The sequence below is a fragment of the Eumetopias jubatus genome, unplaced genomic scaffold, assembly GCF_037043125.1.
Source record: "Eumetopias jubatus isolate StellerSeaLion01/CBP00866 unplaced genomic scaffold, mEumJub1_p1.0 scaffold_17, whole genome shotgun sequence".
NCBI classification, from domain to species: domain Eukaryota; kingdom Metazoa; phylum Chordata; class Mammalia; order Carnivora; family Otariidae; genus Eumetopias; species Eumetopias jubatus.
In genome coordinates, this window is record NW_028274823.1 from 16,030,823 (window position 1) to 16,058,035 (window position 27,213).

General features: G+C 36.1%; 1 protein-coding gene across 1 annotated transcript in view; it reads right to left on the minus strand.

Moving 5' to 3' along the window:
- ATRNL1 (attractin like 1) overlaps nucleotides 1-27,213 on the minus strand; it is an 867,795-nt gene that overhangs the window by 577,122 nt on the left and 263,460 nt on the right. Inside the window, exon 21 of the mRNA XM_028121803.2 lies at nucleotides 1,532-1,584. Within this exon, the coding sequence (XP_027977604.1) occupies nucleotides 1,532-1,584 (53 nt within the window). The remainder of the gene's footprint in view (nucleotides 1-1,531; nucleotides 1,585-27,213) is intronic.

Consider the following 27,213-nt stretch of genomic DNA (forward strand, 5'->3'; position numbering starts at 1 on the left):
CCCAAAGCCAAAACAAGTTTGTAAAAGAATGAAATTGGAGAATAAATGCTACATAATTCCAAAACTTATTATGAAACTACAGTAGTTCTAACAGTGCTATTTTGGTATAAAAGTAGGCAAATTAATTAACAGAACATAACAGATTCCAGAAATAGCCTTTACACTCTTTTTTTTTTTAAGATTTTATTTATTTATTTGAGAGAGAGAGAGAACAAGTGGAGGGTGGTGGGGGAGGGACAAGCAGACTGCACGGTGAATGCAGAGCCTGATATAGGGATCAATCTCACGACCATGAAATCATGAGATCATGAGATCATGACCGTGAGCCTAAGCCATGAGTCAGGCACTTAACCGACTGAGCCACCCCGGTGCCCCAGCCTTTACACTCTTATAAATGGGCAACTGATTTTCAACAAAGGTGTAAAAGCAATTCATTGGTTAAAAGAAAGTCTTTAAACAAACTGTGCTAGAATATTTGGATACCCATATGGAGAAAAAATTGATCCATCTCTTGAAATATATACAAATATTAACTCAAAATCAACTGCATTCTTAATTAGAAAACATAAAAATAGAAAACTTCTAAAAGAAAATGGGAAAATCTTTGTGATCTTAGGTTAGGCTAAGATTTCTCAAAAGAACAGATGGATAAATTGAACTTCATCTTCATTAAAAACTCCTCTTCAAAAAAAAATACTCCTAATAGAGTGAAAATATAAGTCACAAAACTAAAAAAAAATATTTACAAATCATATGTCACATAAAATATTTGTATCTGTAATACATAAAGTACTCTGAAAACTCAATAATGAAAACAATCCAGTTTTTAAAGTGGACAACAGATTTAAACACATTTCATCAAATAAAAAAAAGAAAGAGAGAGCAAATAATCATGTGAACAAATGTTTAACATCATCTCTCATTAAAGAAATGTAAATAAAAAGACATTACACACCTATTAGGACAGATAATATTAAAAAGACTAACCATATAAAATATTGAGAGATTTGGAGAACTGAAACTCATACACTCCTGGTGGGAATGTAAAATGATATAACCATTTGAAAATTGTTTCTTAAAAGGTTAAACATACATCTAACATATGATCACTCCCCAGTGAAAGTATCTTTCAGTAAAAAATCAACACAGCTTTTTAGTGATGACCAAAATTGCCCCCTGCAAAAATCTATCTCAAAATTCTAATCATTCAAAATTTAATCAAAATGAAAAGATCACATTAAATCCAGCTGAGATTATTCAAGTCCTATTTTTGTTTCCATGTCCAGAATAAGATCTATTTCTATGTCACTCTTCAAGAGTAGAAAAAAATGCACCAAATGTAATTTTTAAAATACAGCAAAAAGACTGCTTTTCTTAGCAACATATATGGAATTGTATTGTAAGATTTAAGAAATAAAAATGGTAACAGATTAATGACATCAGCATGCAAGATGAATTTTATTATCTGCAAAATCACCTAAGACTAAAAATATAAACTACCTATTTAAAATGAAAAAGCAAAAGTACTTACAATAACATGTTCCTCTAAGTGGATTACCAACATAGCGATTTTCAGAGTCGCATCTGTAGAAATAAAAAACTCATTTACTACTGAGCAAAATTCAAAACCTTCGTATTTTTTCTTCAAGCAAAACAATAATTAAACTCTACATTAAAACATCTTAAAAACTATACCATTAATCAAATTTTTAAAAACAAATCTTCAAAATAATTAATGTAGAAAGCCAATATTTGAGCACGAGTAGAGAAAAGAAACAGTGAAGACAAATAGTCACACACACAAGATGATAAAGGGGAATGTCACAAGACAGATGGGGTAAGACTAGGAATTTGGGGGTATATATTCTTCCTTAATATTATGAAAGGAAATTGAAATTCTTGATAAAGATATAGAGATAATTCTAGGTGAAGGAAGAAAATTTGGGGAATTTATAAATCTACATCATTTTCTTCTGGTATTCTTTGAAATATAATTCATTTTTCCCTGGTTTCTACACAATGATTCTATATTTTAAAAAAGATCTCCCCAATTGTGTAATAAAGAAAAGTTTTTTCTGAATTGTCCAACTCTAAATTCAGTAGCTCAAACTCTGAATTTATGTAAGCAGATTATAAAAAATGGAAGAACATAAGAGCATTCCAAATCATGAATTCTAAGTTAAATTAAATTCTTCAAAATTATGGTTAATTATAGCAGTGGGAGAAGATCATAAATGTTCTCAAAATTTCTGAAGTTCACATTTTTATATGTTTCCAGAATTCAATTAAAATGAGAGTGCCTAACAGAGATACAGCTTGATTTCACATTATGTTTTTTCACTGGAACACCCTCCAAAATAAATTATTATAAAATGATATACACCAGGCTAACTGCATAAAGTGACTAAGTATTTAAAGTATATGTAAAAGTTTAAAAGATGACAAATACCTTCCAAAATGTCTTTAGTTTTAATAGCATTAATCAGAACACAGGAATAATTTTTATATATTTTTTTTAATTAATAAAAGGCCAGACAGTTGAGAATAATAAGCTAAATAATCAGGTTACATTCTGAGTGCATTTTTGAGCCATGTGTTCCTAGTGTTTTTATTCATGAGTTGAAGAGTAAATCTTTTTCTACACTAACTGCAAAATTAAAGTTGAAATATAATAGCCAATTATACCACTAACTTTATTCTCTGTGAAACAATGAAACTTTGGGGGTTAGTTTCCTGTAACCTCCCCAAATCAACTTTCAAAATGTGTGATATATAGTTTTCTAGCTGTAGAAAATGATCATACTCATTATTGCTGGGTTAAGCACTTCAGGTTCTCTACTATTTCTATATTGTGTTCCTTCATTTAAGCTCACCTCCATAAACCCCATCACTTTGTACCAAATATATACATACTCTGAAGGACTGATTTACAATACTTTTATAATTCCTTTTTCTGTCACAAAAAATATGACTTGTGCCAAATGGATATCTCAATACTACTTTTATTTTTTTAAAAGAGTTTATTTATTTATTTGAGAGAGAGCACAAGCAGGGAGAGCAGCAGAGGAAGAGGGAGAAGCAGGTTCCCCACTGAGCAGGGAGCCCAAACTGGGGCTCAATCTCAGGACCCCAGGATCATGACCTAAGCTAAAGGCAGATATTTAACTGATTGAGCCATGCAGGCTCCCCTCAATACTACTTTTAGAATAGGAAAATATTCAAAATAATAGTGCCTGCATTGTTATGCATGATATTCCCTGCATATCATATTTGTCTAAATAAATGGCTTTCAAAGTACCATAGCAATCTAAAATGACTTTGACAAACGTTAAGGATTTCAAGTACTTTTTAATTAATCTATATGTTGACTTTAAGAGCTCTGGATACAAACCTATATTCCCACATGGAAGTTACACAGTATTTATTCTGGTTGATAATATTAAGTTTATTCAAATTATTTAATATCATATTGGAATAGAAGTTATTGTAATATGTTACCTTCAACATAATATAATTTTTATGAGGCCATGGTTAAAATTTTATTTTCTCCAAGCTACAAATTATCTCAGGAGGATGAAATTATATGCTCTTGTTTAGGAAGTAATTTTTGCTACGTTTCATTACTCAAGCCCAGAATTTTAATGGAAATAAGGAATTAATACCACCTTGTTAAGAACTAAGCTGAGGGGCACCTGGGTGGTTAAGTGGCTGACTTGGTTTCAGCTCAGGTCATAATCTTATGGTAGTGAGATGGAGCCCCATGATGGGCTCTGTGCTCAGCTCAGAGTCTGCTTCAGATTCTCCTTCCCCCCCCGCCGGAGCCTCCCCATGCTCATGTGCTCAAGTGCTTGCACACACTCTCTCACTCTCTCTAAAATAAATAAGTAAATAAAACCTTACTTAAAAAAAAAAGAATTAAGCTGAGAGGCTTTATAGAGTTCTTGAAGGAATCCAATATAGAATTATATTCTCTTTTAAATTTTCAAACTCAAAAAAGCAAATCAGAATATGTTGTCTAAAGATCTTTATATTAATAAGTATTGAGACAATTTTGAATGCATTAAAAGTATTTTCAAAATGTATAATTATGAGCAGAGTTTAAACATCAATATTTAGTAATTTAATTTCAGCTATCATCTAAAAAACCATTAGTGCCTGCAAATAACTAAGGAAATAAATAGTTCCAAAGGAAATATAATGAAACTTTAGGCAAAAAACTCATCCTGCAAACCCAAAAGTAGGCATAAATATATGCAAATACATTCCTTATTTTTCATTGGGACATCTCAACGTCATCAGGATGGCAGTTAATTTGAAAGGTAATTTTCAATTTTACCAAATAAAAATTCCAATAAGTTGATCTTAATGTTCACATGCAGAAGTAAACATATAATAGCCCAAGTAGCCATTGAAAGATGAATGTATAAGGAAGATATGGTATGTGTACACAATGGAATATAATTCAGCCATAAAGAATGATACCTTACCATTTTCAACAACATGTATAGACCTATAAAGTATAATACTAAGTGAAATAACTCAGAAAAAAAACAAATATCATATGATGTGGAATTTAAGAAACAAAACAAACAAGCAAAGGAAAAAGAGAGAAAAACCAATAAATAAACTCTTTTAACTACAGAGAACAAACTGGTTACCAGAGGGGAGGAATGTAGGGGGATGGATGAAATAGGTGATGGGGATTAAACAGTGCACTTATCATGATGAGCACTTAAATAATGTACAGAATTGTTGAATCACTATATTGTATACCTGCAACTGATAAAACAATGTATGTTAACTATACTGAAATTAAAATTAAAAATTTAATTTAAAAAAAACAGTGAAAAGGAAGAGCTTTGAGGGGAACTAGACTTAAAAGATATTAAAATATATTCAAGGTCTATACGATTAAAATAGTGTAGTATCAGTACATTGATTGAAAGACCAAAGGTACAGAATAGCAATTCCAGAAACAGGCTCAACTATCATATACTAAAAATCTAGCATATCATATGATAAAAGTGGTATTTTAAATGATCAAGGTAAAGTCTTTTTCACAAATGGTATTCAGACAATTGGATAGCCATTTGGAAAAATATAAAATCAGATCCAGTCCTCACACTATACGCATACAAAAAACTCTAAATGGATCAGATATCCTAGCATACAAAATAAAATTTTAAACAATTAGAAGAAAAAATTGCATGATAACACAGGTATACTGAAAGGCATGGTAAAAAGAAATGTCATTAGTAAAATCAAAAGATAGGACAAATTGTGAGAACACTGACAATATATGTGAGCTAAAAGGGCTAAAATCCTTAATTTATAAAGAACTCTTTAATAAGGGAAGGACAATTCCATAGAAAAACTGGCAAAAGCCATAAATAGACAATTCACAAAAAATTATATAACAATCGTCTTAAATATATGAAAAGATGTTCAACTTCACTTTTAAACAGGGAAATATGAGCTAAAACTATACTAAGATGCCACTTCTCCTTCATCAGATTGTCAAAATTCCAAAATTATAGCAATATGCTCTGCTTATGAGACTGGGCAAACAGTGCGCTTATACAGTTATGAGCTGGTGGGAATACAAAATGAGAAAATCCCTATGGAGGAAAATTTAGCAATATCTAACAAAACTACGTGAGCATTTATTCTTCAACCCAACAATCCCACTTATAGGAACTTGGAAGTACACCACCAGCAATATGAAAATATATGAGCACAAGTTTATTTACTGCAGCATCATTTATAATTACAAAATATTGTAAACAATCTAAAGGTCCATGCACACAAGATTTGTTAAATAAACTACAGTACATAAACACAATGGCATATCATACATCTGTAAATAAAACCAAACAAAAAGATAATGAAGATCTTTATGACCTAATATAGATACATATCTCGTATATGTTACCTTTTGTGTAAGAAGGAAAAGAATGAATGTATGTGTATATGTGTGTATATATATACACACACACATACATGTAAGAAATATATGCATGTATATAAAACATATATAGAGATATATAGACATATGAATCACAGGAAGGACAAACAAGAAAACAATGAAGTCAGTTAACCTACTGGAGGAGAAAGGAGGAAATGGGAACTAATCTCTCTGAGTATATTTTTAAGTAATTTTGTCTTTTGAAAGAATGTCAATGTTCAACATATTCCAAAATATATACATTATTAAACCAATTAAGAATGAGAAAGAGGAAAAAAACCTTAAAACAGAAACTAAAAGAAATGAATCTAATGAATTTCAAATGAATACTATTTAGCCACCCTGAAGGGAAAAGAAGGAAGGGAGGGAGGAGAGTAGGAGAGAAGAGGTGAGGAGGAACAGAAAAGGAAGTAAGGGAGGAAGGGAGGAAGGGAAGAAAGAAAAAAGAAGAGGGACCATTCCAAATAACTTCTTAACGCAGTATCTGACTATATATCCTCAAGCCTGAGCAGAGTAGGGTGGAGGAGTCAAACTTTGAAATCTTTTTAGGTTTGCTTATTAAAGTGATATAAACAAAGCAATTTTGAAAGTATTTCTTGTATTACAGAATTGAGCAAATAAAGAATGTATTAATGTCATTGGAAGCCAGTGTTCTCACTGAGGAAGAGACAGGGATATTAAACTGGAAAAGGTCCAAAAGAACCTTAGAGGGATATATTGGAATTGGAAGTCTGGGTATGAAGTATTGTTTTCTAAAATATGTATATGTGTGTATATGCATACACATGAACACATGTACATGTATATATGTACTTATTTGTACATATAAATATTTCCTAGTTCTGTTCACTGAATAGTCCACTAAGTTAAGACAGCAAAGAGCATATTTAGCACCAAGATATTAGCCTCTAATATAACTCTTCATTACAAGGAATCAGAGTTCTATAAAAATATTTTTTTTAAGATTTTATTTATTTATTCATAAAAGACAGAGAGAGAGAGAGGCAGAGGGAGAAGTAGGCTCCCCGCTGAGCAGGGAGCCTGACGCAGGACTCAATCCTAGGACCTGGGATCACAACCCGAGCCGAAGGCAGAAGGCCAACCATCTGAGCCACCCAGGTGCCCTAAAAATATTTTTAAAATGGCTGATCTGAGGCAGGACAGGTATAAGATGAGCCTGGAACATCTTATATGAGAAAGTAATGAAGTATTCACAAAATGATGGGTATATGTCACAAAAATACAAGTGAGCTTTAAGTAGCTCCCACCGGCCAAATCTGTAACAAGATGAGTGCTAAGTGATTAAGTATAACAGTAATTTATAAATCACTGGAGAAAACAGGAATTCATGAGTTCATCCCAATAATAAAAAAATGGTGGAGAAGGAAGAGCTCTTATTAAAAGCACAAATTTAAGAACTCACTGGTAAATGTAGAGGAAGTATGGGAATTGGTAATCATCATAGTAAAGATAGAGACCAGACAAGAATAATAAATTTTTTCTTCTTATAAATAGGTCATATCCTATAAGACAAATTTGTCTCATGTCTAATTCACTCAAAAAAGAAAAAAGAAAAGAAAAGAAAGAAAGAATTCAGGTCTACTTATCATATCTCTAATCAAAATCCAAGATCTTGCATTCAAATAGCAGAGTCACCACCCATGGAAAAATATATTCATTACAAGGAATGAAATAAATGAAATCTCAAGTAAATATATAAATGTATATGTGTAAAAATTTATAAATATATGTATAAATGTATCACCTATACCTAATGCTGTGCTACGCAACTGAATGATCTTCCCATCTCATTTCCCACATATCAAAATCAATTGATAAAACCATTTATGCAAATCTATTACAAATATAATCAGCTGATATATTGAAATGTTTGGCACAGACATCACAGATTTTAATGTAACCTATATAATAATGTGATTGGGAATCAAGGTTATCATAACCTACCAATTTCATTGTAGACCTCATACATAAATGAAACTAAAATATCAGAATGGAGTACCTCACAATTATTTTCAACAAAAGGAGAGAGCAATATTACGAAGAAAATTCTAAATTCTTTCTTACTAAAATTTTACATATATGAATGTAAAATAATCAGATTAAGAAAAAATGTTTTAAGGAATGTTTTACTTTCTATTATTTTAAAGATTATTTATTTATTTGAGAGAGAGAGAGAGCACAAGCAGGAGGAGCAGAGGGAGAGGGGCAGGCAGTCTCCGTGCTGAGCGTGGAACCCAACACAGGGCTCGATTCCACAACCCTGAGGTCATGACTTGAGCTGAAATCAAGAGTTGGATGTTTAACTGACTCAACCACCCTCGGGTGCCCCAAGCTATTTTGTTTGGTAACAAACCACTGTGTTAAGTAACACATAAGTAAAATTTCTTTTTAAATAGTCTGTTTTTAGAAAAGCCTTAATTTGCATTGTTAAAATTATTTTGCCCATTCAGGAAAGTATATTTTTTCTATCAAGGATTGAGATGCCCTTCATAGTTTGAAAACCCTAAAAGCATGTAAGGTATGTATTATATATTTAATATACAAATATATAATTCAACTAAATAAAATAAAAGATCAATTGGATATATTTGCACTAGTTATCTACTGCTAAGTAACAAATCACAAAAGCTTAGCAACTTTAATCAACATATATATTATCTCACAGTTTTTATGGGTCAGGAGTCTGAACACAGGGCAAAGTTGGGTTCTCTGATTCTGAGATGAGGTAGGATACAATCAAGTCATTGGCTGGACCTGGGGTCTACTGTATAGCTGTAATCAAGGTATCAGCTGGGGTTGGGTTCTCATCAGAGGCTTGACTGGGGTTGCACTGCTTCTGAGCTCCCTCAGGTTGCCGGCAGAATTTATATCTTTGTGACTATAGAACTAAAGGCCTTGGTTTCTTGCTTATTACTGGCTGGAGGCTGCCCTCAGCCCCCAGAGGATGCCTTCAGCCCCACTTAATTCTTCAAAGGCAGCCAGAAAGGGAGAAACTCTCTAGATCAAATCTTCTAGCAAGACGCAGACTTAGGGGCGCCTGGGTGGCTCAGTTGGTTAAGCGCCTGCCTTTGGCTCAGGTCATGATCCTGGAGTCTTGGGATTGAGTCCCACACTGGGCTCCCTGCTTGGCGCGGAGTCTGCTTCTCCCTTTGACCCTTCCCCCATCTCATGCTCTCTCTCTCTTTCTCAAATAAATAAAAATCATAAAAAAAAGACATAGACTTAAAGGGGTGCCTGGTGGCTCAGTCCGTTAAGAGTATGCCTTTTGCTCAGGTCATGATCGCAGGTCCTGGGATTGAGCCCCACGTCAGGCTCTGCTCAGTAGGAAGTCAGCTTCTCCCTCTCAATTTCTGTCTGGGCTCTCTCTCTGTCTCTCTTTCTCGCTCTCTCAAATAAATAAAATCTTTTCTAAAAAAAAGACAGACTTAAAGTATATATACAGAAATGACATGCTATAATTATGGAAGTGATATACCATTATCCTTGCCATATTTTCTGGTTTAGAAGTCAAAGATCCTGCCCACACCATATAATAGTGTGAATAACCAGGAGGCAGAGATCATTGATAGTCATCTTAAGGTCTGTCCACCATAATATTTTGTTACATGTAAAATTTCTTACTATAAAATATTTCAATATATGTATTTGAGATATAAACATATACTAATCTAATTCACACAATAATTTGAGAAATTAAATTTCTTGATGAACTTCAAACTCAGATTATAGGAGGTAAAGTGAATGTGAAGGGAAAGTATAGATATAAATAATAATTATTTAAACATATTAATATTGCACTATATAAATTACATTAATATTTCTAATATGTAGGCCAAGTAATATTTTTAAATTCAGAATCATTCTGCATAAAAATTAGATACAAACATTAAAAGACTTCAGAAGTCTTCTGAACGGTTTAATTAAAAACATAACTTCAAAGTATTCTCTGTCTAAACCAAAGGGATAATCATCCTCTATTCCTAGTAAGCAAACTAAGCAAACAGCCAGACCTTTTAAGAAAACAGATTTAGACTGAAATATATATTACGGATTTTAAAAGGGCAAATATTGTCATTACATGTCACCTAAATAATGGCTATCACTTCTGTGAATTACCACATTGCATTATGAATATAACTTTTAAAAGAGAAAATATAAGGTCGCCTGGGTGGTTCAGTTGGTTCAGCGACTGCCTTCGGCTCGGGTCGTGATCCTGGAGTCCCAGGATCGAGTCCCACATCATCGGGCTCCCTGCTCACCAGGGAGTCTTCTACTCCCTCTGACACTCTTCCCTCTCGTGCTCTCTATCTCTCATTCTCTATCTCTCTCAAATAAATAAATAAATATCTAAAAAAAAGAGAAAATATAAAATAATTCCATATTCTAAGTGCTAAAATATAGCATTTCATCTTCTCCCTATTAATTTAAATATTTAAATATATAAAAGTATACATCCTATCATAAGATGTACTTTTTCTACTCAGAAACTAAAAAACAGGGGGTGGATATCTAATTGCATTAATTTTGAAATATCATGACAGATTATTTAAAACACCTGGGAATCGGGGGCGGAGCAAGATGGGGGAGAAGTAGGAGACCTGGATTTCGTCTGGTCTCAGGAATTCAGCTGAATAGCGATCAAACCATTCTAAACAACTACAAACTCAACAGGAGATTGAAGAGGAGAGTAGCAACAACTCTCTGAACAGAGAAGCAACCACTTACTGGAAGGTAGGACATGTGGAGAAGTGAATTCGAGGCGATATTCAGGAGGATAGACGGCGGGGGAGGGGGCCTCCATCGGCCGCTTCTGACAAGTGATAGCCGGAGCACAAAATCGGAACTTTTAGAAATTGGCTCCGTTGAGGGACGTCGCTCCAGTGGCTAAACGGGGGGTGGAACTCTCGCGGGACAGTGTGGTCTCAGGAGCCTCGAGGTCACAGAAAGACCGGGGGTGCCTGAGTGCGGCAGAGCTCCCAGGTATCGGAGCAGGGAAGCCGGCTGCAGAGACGGAGCCGAGGAATGGGCTCTCAGTTCCGGGTAGCCATAAACTGTGATCCGTGGCCCAGTCGGGCCACTGCTCCTCCAGCAGGAACCCAACAAGCGGCAGAGCCAGGGAGACTCCCCTTTCTCCCTCGGGAGGACTGGCGCGGGAATGCACAGAAGGGATCTGCTGGGTTTGGAGACTCCACACGGAGGTCACAGGCACAGGCCGGGTGAGCACGGAGTGAGGCCAGAGACCAGGGAGACGGGAGTGACTGCTTTTCTCTGGGGGCGCACTGAGGAGCGGGGCCCGGAGTTCTCAGCTCCTCCGGGTGGAGATTGGGAGGGCACCATTTTGGCCCTGGTCCTCCAAAGCTGTACCACAGCTTGCAGGGAACAAAAGCTCCTGAGAGCAAACCCGAGCAGCTTGCTTAGCCTGGACCAACAAGGGCGGGGCAATTCAGCCTCCGGCAAAGACATTTGGAAACCACGGCAACAGGCCCCTCCCCCAGAAGATCAGCACGAACAGCCAGCAAGCCAAGACCAAGTTTACCGATCAAGGAGAATGGGAGAACTCCAGAGCTAGGGGAATACTGCACATAGAATTCATGCCTTTTTTTTACCATGATTCATTAGTTCATCAAAGTTAATTTTTTTAACTTTTTTTAATTTTTCTTTTTCCTTTTTTCAACCAACATCTTATCAATCCCTTTTTAAAAAAAAGACATTTTTTATTTTTGATTTTTAGAGTCATATTTTATCCCTTCATATTAGTTACACTTATTTTTGGCATATATATATATAAGTTTTCTCTCTTTAAAATTTTGGGATACAGTTTCTTCTAACACATCAAAATATACCCTAAATCACTAGTATATGGCTTTGTTCCAGTCTCCTGCCTAATCAAATTCTCTCCCTTTTTTCTTTTCTTTTTTTTTTAAATCTCCTTCTTTCTTTTTTCAAACAACTTATCTTATCAATTCCTTTTATAAAATCTTTTATAATTTTCATTTTACAGTCATCTTCCATCCCTTCATTGTATCAACCCTTATTTTGTACATATATGTCTTTCTTCCTTTAAAATTTTAGGAGGCACTTTTTTCTAACAGACCAAAATACGCCCAAAATCTAGTGTGTGGCACTGATCTATGCACTAGCCTGATCATATTTAATCATATTTTGCTTTTTTTGTATTGTTCTCTTTTTGTTTTTCTTTTTTTTCTTTTTTTTTTCTCTTTCTTTTTCCTTTCTTTCCCTTTCTTGTCCCCTGATTTCAGGTCTTTTCTATTTTGTATACAGTATATTTGCTGGGGATGTTGTTAGCCTGTTAGCATTTTGTTCTCTCATTCATCTATTCTCTTCTGGACAAAATGACAAGACGAAAAAAATCACCTCAGCAAAAAGAACAAGAAGTAGTACCGTCAGCCAGGGACCTACTCAATACGGACATTAATACGATGTCAGACCTAGAGTTCAGAATCATGACTTTAAAGATACTAGCTGGGCTTGAAAAAAGCGTGGAAGTTATTAGAGAAACCCTTTCTGGAGAAATAAAAGAACTAAAATCTAACCAAGTCGAAATCAAAAAGGCTATTGATGAGGTGCAATCAAAAATGGGGGCACTAACTGCTAGGATAAATGAGGCAGAAGAGATAATCAGCGAAATAGAAGAACAAATGATGGAAAATAAAGAGGCTGAGAAAAAAAGAGATAAAAAACTACAGGACCACAAGGGCAGAATTCGAGAGATAAGCGATACAATAAGACGAAACAACATTAGAATAACTGGGATCCCAGAAGAGGAAGAAAGAGAGAGAGGGCAGAAGGTATATTGGAGCAAATAATAGAGAACTTCCCTAATGTGAGGAAGGAAACAGGCATCAAAATCCAGAAGGCACAGAGAACCCCTCTCAAAATCAATAATAATAGGTCAACACCCCGACATCTAATAGTAAAACTTACGAGTCTCAGAGACAAAGAGAAAATCCTGAAAGCAGCTCAGGAGAAGAGATATGTAACCTACAATGGTAAAAATATTAGATTGGCAACAGACCTATCCACAGAGACCTGGCAGGCCAGAAAGGACTGGCATGATATCTTCAGAGCGCTAAAGGAGAAAAATATGCAGCCAAGAATACTGTATCCAGCTAGGCTGTCATTGAAAATAGAAGGAGAGATAAAAAGCTTCCAGGACAAACAAAAACTAAAGGACTTTGCAAACATGAAACCAGCCCTCCAAGAATTATTGAAAGGGGTCTGCTAAGCAAAGAGAGAGCCTAAAAGCAGCATAGATCAGAAAGGAACAGAAACAATATACAGTAACAGTCACCTTACAGGCAATACAAGGGCACTAAATTCATACCTTTCAATACTTACCCAGAATGTAAATGGGCTAAATGCCCCAATCAAAAGACACAGGCTATCAGATTGGATTAAAAAACAAGACCCATCACTATGCTGTCTACAAGAGACTCATTTTAGACCCAAAGACACCCCCAGATTGAAAGTGAGGGGGTGGAAAACCATTTACCATGCTAATGGACACCAAAAGAAAGCTGGGGTGGCAATCCTCATATCAGAAAAATTAGATTTTAAAACAAAGACTATAATAAGAGATGAGGAAGGACACTATATCCTACTTAAAGGGTCTAACCAACAAGAAGATCTAACAATTGTAAATATCTATGCCCCTAACATGGGAGCAGCCAATTATATAAGGCAATTAATAACAAAAGCGAAGAAACACAACGACAACAATACAATAATAGTGGGGGACTTTAACACCCCCCTGACTGAAATGGACAGATCATCTAAGCAAAAGACCAACAAGGAAATAAAGATTTTAAATGACACACTGGACCAAATGGACTTCACAGACATATTCAGAACATTCCATCCCAAAGCAACGGAATACACATTCTTCTCTAGTGCCCATGGAACATTCTCCAGAATTGATCACATCCTAGGTCACAAATCAGGTCTCAACTGGTACCAAAAGATTGGGATCATTCCCTGCATATTTTCAGACCACACTGCTTTGAAACTAGAACTCAATCACAAGAGGAAAGTCGGAAAGAACTCAAATACATGGACGCTAAAGAGCATCCTACGAAAGAATGAATGGGTCAACCAGGAAATTAAAGAAGAATTAAGAAAATTCATGGAAACCAATGAAAATGAAAACACAACTGTCCAAAATCTTTGGGATACAGCCAAGGCAGTCCTGAGAGGAAAGTATATAGCAATACAAGCCTTTTTCAAGAAACAAGAAAGGTCTCAAATACACAACCTAACCCTACACCTAAAGGAGCTGGAGAAAGAACAGCAAATAAAGCCTAAACCCAGCAGGAGAAGAGAAATAATAAAGATCAGAGCAGAAATCAATGAATTAGAAACCAAAAGAACAGTAGAACAGATCAACGAAACTAGGAGTTGGTTCTTTGAAAGAATTAACAAGATTGATAAACCCCTGGCCAGACTGATCAAAAAGAAAAGAGAAACGACCCAAATCAACAAAATCATGAATGAAAGAGGAGAGATCACAACCAACACCAAAGAAATACAAACAATTATAAGAACGTATTATGAGCAACTCTATGCCAGCAAATTCGATAATCTGGAAGAAATGGATGCTCTCCTAGAGAAGTATCAACTACCAAAACTGAACCAACTACCAAAACTGAAGAAACAGAAAACCTGAACAGACCTATAGCCACTAAGGAAATTGAAGCAGTCATCAAAAATCTCCCAACAAACAAAAGCCCAGGGCCAGATGGCTTCCCAGGGGGAATTCTACCAAACGTTTAAAGAAGAATTAATACCTATTCTCCTGAAACTGTTCCAAAAAATAGAGATGGAAAGAAACTTCCAAATTCGTTTATGAGGCCACCATTACCTTGATCCCAAAACCAGCAAAGACCCCATCAAAAAGGAGAATTACAGACCAATATCCTTGATGAACATGGATGCAAAAATTCTCACCAAAATACTAGACAATAGGACAAAACTGTACATTAAAAGGATTTTTCACCACGCCCAAGTGGGATTTATCCCTGGGCTGCAAGGTTGGTTCAACATCCTCAAATCAATCAACGTGATACCATACATTAACAAAAGAAAGAACAAGAACCATATGGTCCTCTCAATAGATGCAGAAAAAGCATTTGACAAAGTACAGCATCCTTTCTTGATCAAAACTCTTCAGAGTATAGGGATAGAGAGTACATTCCTCAATATCATAAAAGCCATCTATGAAAAACCCACAGCAAATATCATTCTCAACGGGGAAAAACTAAGAGCTTTCACCCTAAGGTCAGGAACGCGGCAGGGATGTCCACTATCACCAAGGCTATTCAACATAGTTTTAGATCCTAGTCACAGCAATCAGACAACAAAATTAAATCAAAGGCATCCAATTCGGCAAAGAAGAAGTCAAATTCTCACTCTTTGCAGATGATATGATACTTTAGGTGGAAAACCCAAAAGACTCCACCCCAAAACTGCTAGAACTCATACAGGAATTCAGTCAAGTGGCCGGATAGAAAATCAATGCAAAGAAATCAATGGCATTCTTGTACACCAACAACAAGACAGAAGACAGAGAAATTAAGGAGTCAATCCCATTTACAATTGCACCCAAAACCATAAGATACCTAGGAATAAATCTAACCAAAGAGGCAAAAGATCTGTACTCAGAAAACTATAAAATACTCCTGAAAGAAATTGAGGAAGCCACAAAGAAATGGAAAAACGTTCCATGCTCATGGATAGGAAGAACAAATACTGTGAAGATGTCAATGCTACCTAGAGCAATCTACACATTCAATGCAATCCCTATCAAAATACCATCCACTTTTTTCAAAGAAATGGAACAAATAATCCTAAAATTTGTACGGAACCAGAAAAGACCCCGAAGAGCCAGAGGAATGTTGAAAAAGAAAAGCAAAGCTGGTGGCATCACAATTCCGGACTTCCAGCTCTATTACAAAGCTGTCATCATCAAGACAGTATGGTACTGGCACAAAAACAGACACATAGATCAATGGAACAGAATACAGAGCCCAAAAATGGACCCTCAACACTATGGTCAACTAATCTTTGACAATGCAGGAAAGAATGTCCAATGGAAAAAAGACAGTCTCTTCAACAAATGGTGTTTGGAAAATTGGACACCCACATGCAGAAGAATGAAACTGGACCATTTCCTTACACCACACACAAAAATAGACTCCAAATGGTTGAACGACCTAAACGTGAGACAGGAGTCCATCAAAATCCTAAAGGAGAACACAGGCAGCAACCTCTTCGACCTCAGCCGCAGCAACTTCTTCCTAGAAACATCGCCAAAGGCAAGGGAAGCAAGGGCAAAAATGAACTATTGGGACCCCATCAAGATAAAAAGCTTTTGCACAGGAAAAGAAACAGTCCACAAAACCAAAAGACAACTGACAGAATGGGAGAAGGTATTGGCAAATGACATACCAGATAAAGGCCTAGTATCCAAAATCTATACAGAACTTAATAAACTCAACACCCAAAGAACAAATGATGCAATCAAGAAATGGTAAGAAGACATGAACAGACATTTTTCCAAAGAAGACTTCCAAATGGCCAACAGACACACAAAAAAGTGCTCAACACAGCTCGAGATCAGGGAAATCCAAATCAAAACCCCAATGAGATACCACCTCACACCAGTCAGAATGGCTAAAATTAACATGTTAGGAAATGACAGATGTTGGCGGAGATGTGGAGAAAGGGAAACCCTCCTATACTGTTGGTGGGAAAGCAAACTGGTGCAGCCACTCTGGAAAACAGTATGGAGGTTCCTCAAAAAGTTGAAAACAGAACTACCATACGATCCAGCAATTGTACTACTGGGTATTTACCCCAAAGATACAAATGTAGGGATCCGAAGGGGTATGTGCACCCCAGTGTTTATAGCAGCAATGTCCACAATAGCCAAACTGTGGAAAGAGCCAAGATGTCCAACAACAGATAAATGGATAAAGAAGATGAGATATATATACAATGGAATATTATGCAGCCATCAAAATGAATGAGATCTTGCCATTTGCATCGATGTGGATAGAACTACAGGGTGTTATGCTGAGCAAAATAAGTCAGTCAGAAAGACATGTATCATATGACCTCACTCATATGAGGAATTCTTAATCTCAGGAAACAAACTGAGGGTTGCTGGAGTGATGGGGGCTGGGAGGGATGGGGTGCCTGGATGATAGACATTGGGGAGGGTATGTGCTATGGTGAGCCCTGTGAAATGTGCAAAACGGTTGAGTCACAGACCTGTACCTCTGAAACTAATAATACAATATACGTTAAAAAAAAAAAAAGAAGAAGATAGCAGGATGGGAAGAATGAAGGGGGGAAATCGGAGAGGGAGATGAACCATTAGAGACGATGGACTCTGAAAAACAAACTGAGGGTTCTAGAGGGAAGGGGGTGGGAGTATGTGTTAGCCTGGTGATAGGCATTAAAGAGGGCACATTCTACATGGAGCACTGGTGTTATGTGCAAACAATGAATCACGGAACATTACAAAAAAATTAATGATGTAATGTATGGTTATTAATGTAACAATATAAAATTTTTTTTAAAAATGAGCTATTAAGCCATGAAAATACATGGAGGAAACTTTAATGTATATCATTAAGTGAAAGAAACAAATCTGAGAAGGCTACATACTGTATGAGTCATCTACATAACATTCTGTAAAAGGCAAAACTATGGAAGCAACAAAAGATCACTGCTTGCATGGAGTTAGGGGAGACAGATCAATAGTAGAGGCACAGGGAATTTTTAGGGCACTGAAACTACTCTATTTAATACTATAGTGGTGGGTACTAGTCATTTATACATTTGCCAAAGCCCACAGAATGTACAAGACCAAGAGTGAACACTAAGGTAAACTTGGATTTGGGTTATTTTATTTTATTTTATTTAAGAGAAAGAGTGTGTGGGGGAGGTGGGGATGAGCAGAGGGAGAGGGACAAGCAGACTCCAAACTGAGCATGGAGCCCAATGTGGGGCTTGATCCCAAGACCCTGAGACCATGACCTGAGCTAAGATCAAGAGTCAGACACTCAACTAAGCCACCCAGGCACCCCGGGATTTTCGGTTTTAATGATGTGTCAACATAGGTTCATAAATTATAATAAATGTACCAGCCTGGTAAAAGGTATTGACAATGGAGAAAGCTATGCATGTATGTAAGGGGTATAAGGGAAATGTCTGTACCTTTTGTTCAATATTGTTTTGAACCGAAAGCTGCTCAAAACACTAAAGTTCATTACAAGATGCCTCGGTGGCTCAGTCGGTTAAGCATCTGCCTTCAGCTCAGGTGATGATGCCAGGATCCTGGGATCAAGTTCCACAACATGCTCCTTGCTCAGCAGGGAGCCTCCTTCTACCTCTGCTTGCCACTCCCCCTGCTTGTGCACTCTCTCTCTCTCTGACAAATAAATTAAATAAATAAATAAATAAATAAATAAATAAATAAATAAATAAATAAATAAATCTTATTTTAAAAAGTCCATTAAAAAAATCCAGATTGACAAAACAAGTCAATGAAAAGATTAAAAAATAGTAATTCAGTATCTTTAAAATTAAGAAAAAAACTAAAAATAATGGATTAAAATAAAATAAAAACTGAAATTACTGATAAATTAGAAAGTATTTCACATTAAAAATATATAAACTGAAGAGTGATTAATCTGAAACTTAGTATAGTTAGAGCACAAGTCTCTGAAGAATAAAATCAATCTCTACATTATGTAATTCTTTCCCTAGGGAAAAAAATAGTATTGATAATTTTTGGTATCTAAAGAATACTTAATTTTAGGGTGCCTGGGTGGCTCAGTTGGTTAAGCGTCTACCTTTGGCTCAGGTCATGATCCCAGGGTCCCGGGATCGAGTCCCGCATCGGGCTCCTTGCTCAGCAGGGAGTCTGCTTCTCCCTCTGCCTCTCCCCCTGCTTGTTCTCTTTCTGTCTCTCTTGCAAATGAATAAATGAAATCTTAAAAAAAAAGAATACTTAAATTTAATAATTACTAAATATTTTATATTAAAACTGGGATTTAATAGCTCACAAATACTATTCATATATTTTCCAACAAATCCAGAAATAGTGCCTCAATTATCATTTGCCAAGATGGGGGGTGGCGCCTGTGTGTCTCAGGTGATTAAGCAACCAACTCTTAATTTTGGCTAAGGTTGTGATCTCAGGGTCATGGGATCACACTCCATGCTGGGCTCCATGCTCTTTAGGGATCTGCTTGAACTCCTCTCTCTCTGTCCCTCCCCCAGCTCACGCATGCATACACATATGCACTTTCTCTCTCTAAAATAAATAAATAATTAAAATCTTTTAAAAAAATAAAGAAATGATGGGTACACAGTAAGTAAAGAACACTGGTTTTTTAGTTATAGAAACCTAGATGGAAGTTCTACTCTAACACTAATTAAATTGTGACCTTGGAGAAACTAACTCTTATAAGTTTCCATGTCCTTAAGAGTAAAATGGGGATAATAATACTACCTAGTATACAAAATTATTGTAGGAATTAAATACGAGTACCTAGCCCAGAGATAGGCATTTGGTAGAGTTCAATATATGTTAACTATGATGATGACAGTAATGACAGCAATGAAAAAGAGTGAAAACATAAAAAATAGAGGATATTATATTTGTACCTGCAAATGTCAAAGCAAGACAAAAAGATAATGATTCGAAAAACAGATAACACTGGAATATTTTCAATCATCTATCTTTCTTCCTAGAAGTAACGGTGCTGCACTGGGGCCACCAGAAATGAATCAAACTGGCATGGCACTGTATAGCAGTAATTCATCTTAAAATGCACATGCATTTGAAATGTGTTCATATTTTGATATAACATCTATACATATACCAGACCTATGTTCTACATTAAAATGTTGAAATTTACTGTACTTTATTTTTTCACAGAAGGTTAAGTTGGAACATACTAGGAGACTATTTATTTCATCCTCTGATATTTTAAGATAATTTTTAATAATAAATAGAGAAGAATAAAACAAATTGAAAGTTTAAAATACATTTTGTTTCTTTGGTATTTAAGTCTGTTTATTTCTGTAATTGTTTCCAACTTATAATTAGTATATTCTACACATTAATTTGATACTCTGTTCCTTACTGTGCACTTGTTTTATACTAACATCTGTACAGTTCTCTACAATATGCACATCTGTACAATGTGTTGAGACCTAGTCTTACCATCTAGAATTAAAACCACTTAACTTTGCTATTGCCTTATATCAATGTAATAACCAAACTGGAGATCAAGGACTATACTAGTCTCCTAAGAGACAGCCTCCAATGAGAATAGCTCTAATAAAAGAGATGGAAAGTATGCAAAGGCTTTAAGAGATGAATGTGGATAAAAGAACAAATTGACCCAAACACCCCACAGACAATTCACTAAACTAATACCAGAAGACACACTTAATCAATACCTTTCATTTAAGGTAATTCAAATGAAAGTGCTTTAATTAAGGATGCCAAGCAAGGTGCCAAAGGAACAGTAATTACTCATGGAAGGATATGCTAACTCCTGTAAAAAAAAAAAAAAACACACACCCTAAAAGTCAGTACTTTTACACAATAAATGTCTGATTATTGCTTAAGGCACAGTCCAGTGTAGAGAGGTGGAGTTGGGGAAGACATCTTGCTCCATGCAGTCTTCCAGGACTGAGCTGTTCCTGAGCTTCACAGTCTTTCAGGTTCTCATCCTCCTTTCCACTGCACTACTGAATGTGGGCAAAGAGGATGTGAGGCACAGAGATTTTTAGGGACCAGGCCTGGAGTGATGGACATTACTTAATGTTTATTGGTCAGAACGCCAAGTACATGACCTCCAACCTAACCAACAGTAACTGGAAAACATAGCCTAGTTGTGTTCAGAAAGTTTTCACAATTGATAACTAAATGAAATACAATCCAGTACAGTTCTGGGGCTTAGAAAGACTTATTTCAAAGCTAATAGATTTGGAACTATATTCCTAAAAATCCAAAAGTTTTAAATGCAGGAAGACATACTCCAAAAGAACCCACACATTTTCTTGACATGAGGGGTATTTTTCACTCAAGTTGGACTTCTTACCAGGACAGCATCTTCCTGGAGAGTTGGAGGTAGATAGTATTAAATCTGTTTTCACATGGGGCAAGCTTAAAGTGAATTAGTAACCTGCTTGCTCAACTGATATGTTGAGATTTATGGCTTTATGGTATCTCACTGAATAAATGTTTTTGGAATAAAGCAAGCATAGGTGTTCTCAAATACCTTATTTCTTGGCTCATCAGCACAAATAAACCATTAGGCCTATCTGTAGTTGTGACTACAGTGGGCAAAAATGAGCTAGAAAATTTTAACAATATTTAGTGTTAGTATTTGAAGACTGTATTCACCAGCTGTTTATTCAATTGTGTTTATGAAGCTGATAATTTATATGCAAATTAGATGGAGTATAAAAAGGCAGGTTGTACAGCAAATGATTCCACTGTATTTTTTGTATAATAACTTAATGTAGATTAGGGCACAGGGATGAAACAGGTACTCTATTTCCTCATTCCCAATATAGAAGACTTTTAAAAATGACAAGAGAAATTGGGAAAAATAAAAATCCTGATATTTGTTTTATAAAGCCTCTGCTATGTGCCAGAAACTAGTCTAGAAAAGAAAGCACAAGTTTGATCTTCCTAAAATGGAAAAGGCATTGACATCATCCTCTGCCTCCTTCCCACCAAAACAAACAAACAAACAAACAAACAGAAAAAACTAGATACAACAAAATAGAAAAAATGGAAACATGGGTAATAATCTTAGATATTGCTGGCCTAAAGGTAAACTGGGGAGGAAAAAAAATACTCAGGAAGACTATCTTCCTACGGCAATATTTCCCAAAGTACATTAAGGACTTTTATTTCACAGTCACCTAGAATACTTGTAAGAAAGCAAAAACTTTGGTCCCCAAGCTAGAATTTAAGTCACCATATTTCTAGAGACCTTTTTCACACTAATTTTGAAAACCAGTGTCTTGAGCCTAACATAAGTAGCTATGAAAAAGCATAATCAGTAAAGAAAAAAGGTTATACGGAAAAGGATATTCAATTATGAATTTACTGAATTAAAAGATCCTGCTTAGTGACCCATATCTCATATAATTATTTTATAATTCCAAACGTCTTTGAGAAATTTAATCTTCAATTTATTGTGGGGAAAAAAGTAAAATATGATTCTGGATCAACCAATCAATTTTTATTAACCTACAAACATAATATCTAACAATACTATCAATATATATAACTTTCTCAAGAAGTCATTAAATTGCTCTAAGATCTTACGTGCAATAAATGAAACAACAAAAGTTCTTTGGCTAAAGAAAAACACAAAATGATGAGGTAAGTGGTTCTCAATGGAGATAAATGTTAAGTGTAACAATTAGTTATCTCCATAATTATGGATTTCTTTTTCTTTAAGATTTTGTAAATTTATTTAGTTGACAGAGAAAGAGAGAGTGCACAAGCACAGGGAATGGCAGGCAGAGGGAGAAGCAGCCTCCCAGCTGAGGAAGGAGCCTGATGTTGGACTTGATCCCAGGACCCCAGGATCATGACCTGAGCCGAAAGCAGACACTTAACCGACTGAGCCACCCAGGTGCCCCAATAATTATGGATTTCTAATGGAATTTACTAAAAGGGCTAAAAAGGATGCCAAGGATAGCAGACATCCTGAGTGCACAAGGCAACTCCACAAAACAACAAAAAAATAATTGATCCAAAACCCACGTAACTTTTGAACAACATGGCAAATGAACAGGTTTTTGTTCACAGTTATTTGAGCCTAGAACTTAACTCCATTTTATGTGTAAACACAGAGTAGCTTTGCATGTTTACAACAAACACTGAATTGTCTAGAAATGCAACTATATGTGACTTGAAAATACACCATATACAGTTTTGACCGGAATTTAACAAAAATGTGTTCATCATTTGAGAAAACCTCATCAGTGATAGAAAACCTCATCACATCACCACAACACACATCTTTGAGTACGCCATATGTCTAGAGAATATCTGAGACCCCTTTTAATAGACTAAGAACCAAATATTATTAGTAGTATCAACTTATTAATAGCACTGGATTTCATTAATAAAGTGATTAAAGTTATATTATTTCTATCCTACACATTTTTTTTAAATCTGTAGCACTATAATACAAAATCTTTGTGGTAGAAATTACATATTAAAATTATTTACTTAGGGGTTGCCAATCGTTTTTCAACATGGGACTCTTAACATGCTCCCAGAAGCCTACAATCCAATTCTATTGGCTCTAATATTACTGTATCTTTTTCCAATCTGTCATCTATTTCCTAAAATCTATGAAATGACATAGTTTCCAAAGTCTTTTTAAATATCAGAAACTGAATGAATGCCTTGACATGTGGTGGGGCTTCAAGACAGAAAATATATTTTCTGTGACATTTCATCATAATCCTGTCCATATTTTAACCAATCAAAGATCCAGCTCACATTTGAAATATAATACTTCCTCATTTTCTCCATTTCAACAGCCTGTTATTTGTCTTGGCATGATATCTCCAGTTTCTGACTTACCATCTTGATTGGATCCACACCGAATGAAAGGAGTTTCAGAGACCTCTTCCACTTGGCCCTTTCTACCTTAATGGCTCACTTCTCACAGGTCAAAAAGCTAATATGAGGGTCCACAAGAGACTACATATATTCATTCCAATTATGCACTCAGAGACAGGGAAAATTACCACAGAGTGAGTCTGCAGACCCAATATAATCAATTAAACAGATTTATACCAAAATTCCATTTATTACCTAGTCCCCATAAGTTCCCATTTTTACAAAGGGGCTATGACTCTTCATCTCTAAATGCCAGTAGCGATCCCTACTTTTCAAGATAATTAATTATGAAAAACCATAAAGTTCTAGAGAACATTATTCCATCCCCATTGAGAATCATTGACCTAATAATGTTTTCTTCTGCCCAACCAAAATACTTTGACCTTCACATTTACTGTGTACAAGACAGAAGAACATTTTACTGACTTGTTGGAATTCAGATATTTCCTGGTAATTAGAATTAGATTAGAAAAGGTCTAATAAGGGCCAATCTGGAAACATGTTTTTTGTTTGTTTTTCTTTTTTTTCTTCATTTGCAGTTAAAATTTGTCAATGGTATCTTCGGAAGTATTAACACAACTTCTTAAGATACATAGTAGCAATATTGAAAAGATTTTTTAAGCAAATAAATTAATGATATTTTGGTGATTAATATCAGTCCAAATACCTTATCCAAAGCCCTTCAGAAGTATCTGTGTTCCTTTTCCTGTGACCAATTATCTACTAAATGACTTGAGGTCCCAATGATGAAACAGTGGAGGAATATTTATTGTGTCTATCGATGAGATGGTATGGGTGCTTCTTCAACTTTATTTGATGGGTGCTGGGACCCAGAGATTCAGATTGGAATCCTAAGAGTGAAGATTCACAATTTGCCACTGGGACAGCTGACATCAACCTTCTGCTTACTGGTTCATGATTTTTTACTGGCAATATAAGTCAAACAATAATCTACGTGGCTGTCAGAACTCACTTAGGCATTACCACAAATTCCTGCCAACCAACACACCCTGTTAGCCATCTGGTCTTGCTAACTGTTAACGTAATTAAGAGTTAGGTGCAACCACTTGTCCTTTACTATTCTGGAATCCTAACATACTCATTGACACTGGGGAGCCCAGCTGAATGGTAATATTTTCTCTTGTCTACCATGGCCTATAGACAACAGCCACCACTGAGTTTCAAAGACTCCAGAGCTCCCCTTACAATTGTACTCTTTATTGTCTTAATGAAGAAAGTGTTCTGGAAAACCTCCAAGAAAATAGAATCAATTAATGGTCTATCTGATATTAGGTAATACACGTGTTCCAATACATCCAGCTTCCTGAGTTTTCTGACTCTAAGGCTCAAAATTTCCTCAAGACAGTTCCAGCATCTCCCCACCTATTTACTAGAGGCAATCAGCATGCCCACATTTTAAAAAGTCATCAGCAACTACAGGTATATCACTAAGACATGAAATCCTGGATCAGAGAAGAGTGACACCATATCAATAAATTCTCCCTCCTCCACTCTTAGATTTCAAGCTCCCTGATCCATAACCCTCAAGGTCCACTCTCATATATACACTGCTGATTCTGCCTTGGCCTATTTCTCAGACCCTGCAACGTTTTCAGTGATAAGCTATCTCTTACCTATCTACAGCAGAGACTGTGTCCTCCCAGTCATGCTACGCTGAGACCTGACACTTGTTACGGATCTGAAGACAATAAATGCAGGCAGGGTGCACTATGGAGGAGGACAAACATCTTTTTATGAAACATAAACATCAGGTGCAATCTTTGCATTGTTGCCAGGGAAAGGGAAGCTGCTTTACTCTATCAAATGACAGAAGACTCCTACTTCTACCCACAAGTCTTCAAGGAAATGAATCTAGGATTCAGGGCTCTGAGATCATACTCATAAGTAGCCCACTGTATGCCTCAAACTCTCATGCCTTCTCATCAGGCAGTGACTCTGGACTGGGGGAACTGTCACAGCTGATCTTTGAGTTTCATTTGCAGCCAGCCAAACTTATGATTAAATCCTGGGCATAATTTTCAACGTACTCTGCTCTCTAGCTGTAGAAGGTAAAGGTCTTCAAATGCTGCCATGAAGACCATGTGATGTTCACAGCATGCCCTGAGTTGATGGAAGCTCCTTCTTTAAGGCTTTATGGCAGTTAACAAAAGCCAGCCAAGTCCACAATCATAGTTACCAACCCCCTAACGACCTTCAAGTTCTAAAGTTGCTGCACAAACTAGCACTTCTCCTCCAACCTATACTTCATCCTATCAAACACAGTTAATATTCTCAATAATTATACTATAGCACACCAGGATAACCACTATTCCACTTACCATTAGCATTATAGTGTTTATTGCCACCTGATAAGTCATCTAACTATAACATCCCCTGCTGAAGGTCTGTTACCAAGAGCCACTTTGAGTAGCAACTGCCTTAGTTGGAATTACCTCAGTAGCAGATGTCAAGATAGGATGGGGGTGCTTGACAAGGGCAGTTATCTCAGGAAGCACTGTGACACAGTGGGAAATGTAGGACAAACTCTCACCCTTCATTGGTTTAGGACAGCCCACTTTGGCATAAACTATCTTACCCTTCCTGATTGTAGTACGCAGAAATATGTACCTCTGGAACTAAAAGAGGAACAAAGATTCTCATACTTTATGTGGGATACTGGAAAGTACAGGAAAATCCACTATAGTTTTGGTGAAACTATGATAGCCAAGGGAGATAGCAAGATACATCATAAGTATCTGCCACAACATTTTATCAAAACTTCTTTTACCTATTTTTATTTTATTAAAATAAATTATCTCCCACTGAAGAACACCAGTTTCTATCACAAGGGTTGTTAGAAGACTGAAGAAAAAAAAGGTAACTACCGACCTTACACTATTAAATTGAAAAGGAGTGAGAGACCGTACATTTCACAGAATGCAAATATGTGTTACCTTCACATTGTAAAACTGATAAATTCTACAAAAATAATACACTCTGTTTTCTTTGACATCTGCATGTTGTTCCTCAAAAGTAAACAATTTTCACAGAGAATACCACCTCACTCATTACATATTTATAGTATAGTTCATATCTCCATTAAATCATGTTTTAAGTGACCATTTCTGAGTTCCAGCTTTGGTTTAGGTCAGAGCCAAAACCCTGACAAGATAAATAATGTAGTACCCCTTTGAATGAACATTTTGGCCCCATAACTGAAGCCCTGTTCACTGTGTCTGCTCTTCCCCTCTCCCAGCTTACGCCACAGGAAATGCATTCTTAAAAGGGTCTCCATTTTCTTCCTTGAGCAATTGGTGGGGTGCATGGGAAAAAAAACTCTAGAAACGGTGTGGACCCCCCCAATTCCTGGGGCCCCCAGGAGCTCCACACTTTATGGACCGTCCAAACTTGAGCAGCAACCTATCAACTACCTCGCTCAAGTCTTCCATGTTTCCAGTTGGTTTCACTCCAGGTAAGCCGGGGTCCCTGTCTCATCTCTCCCTGAAAATTCTTGTTTCCCTTTAGATTT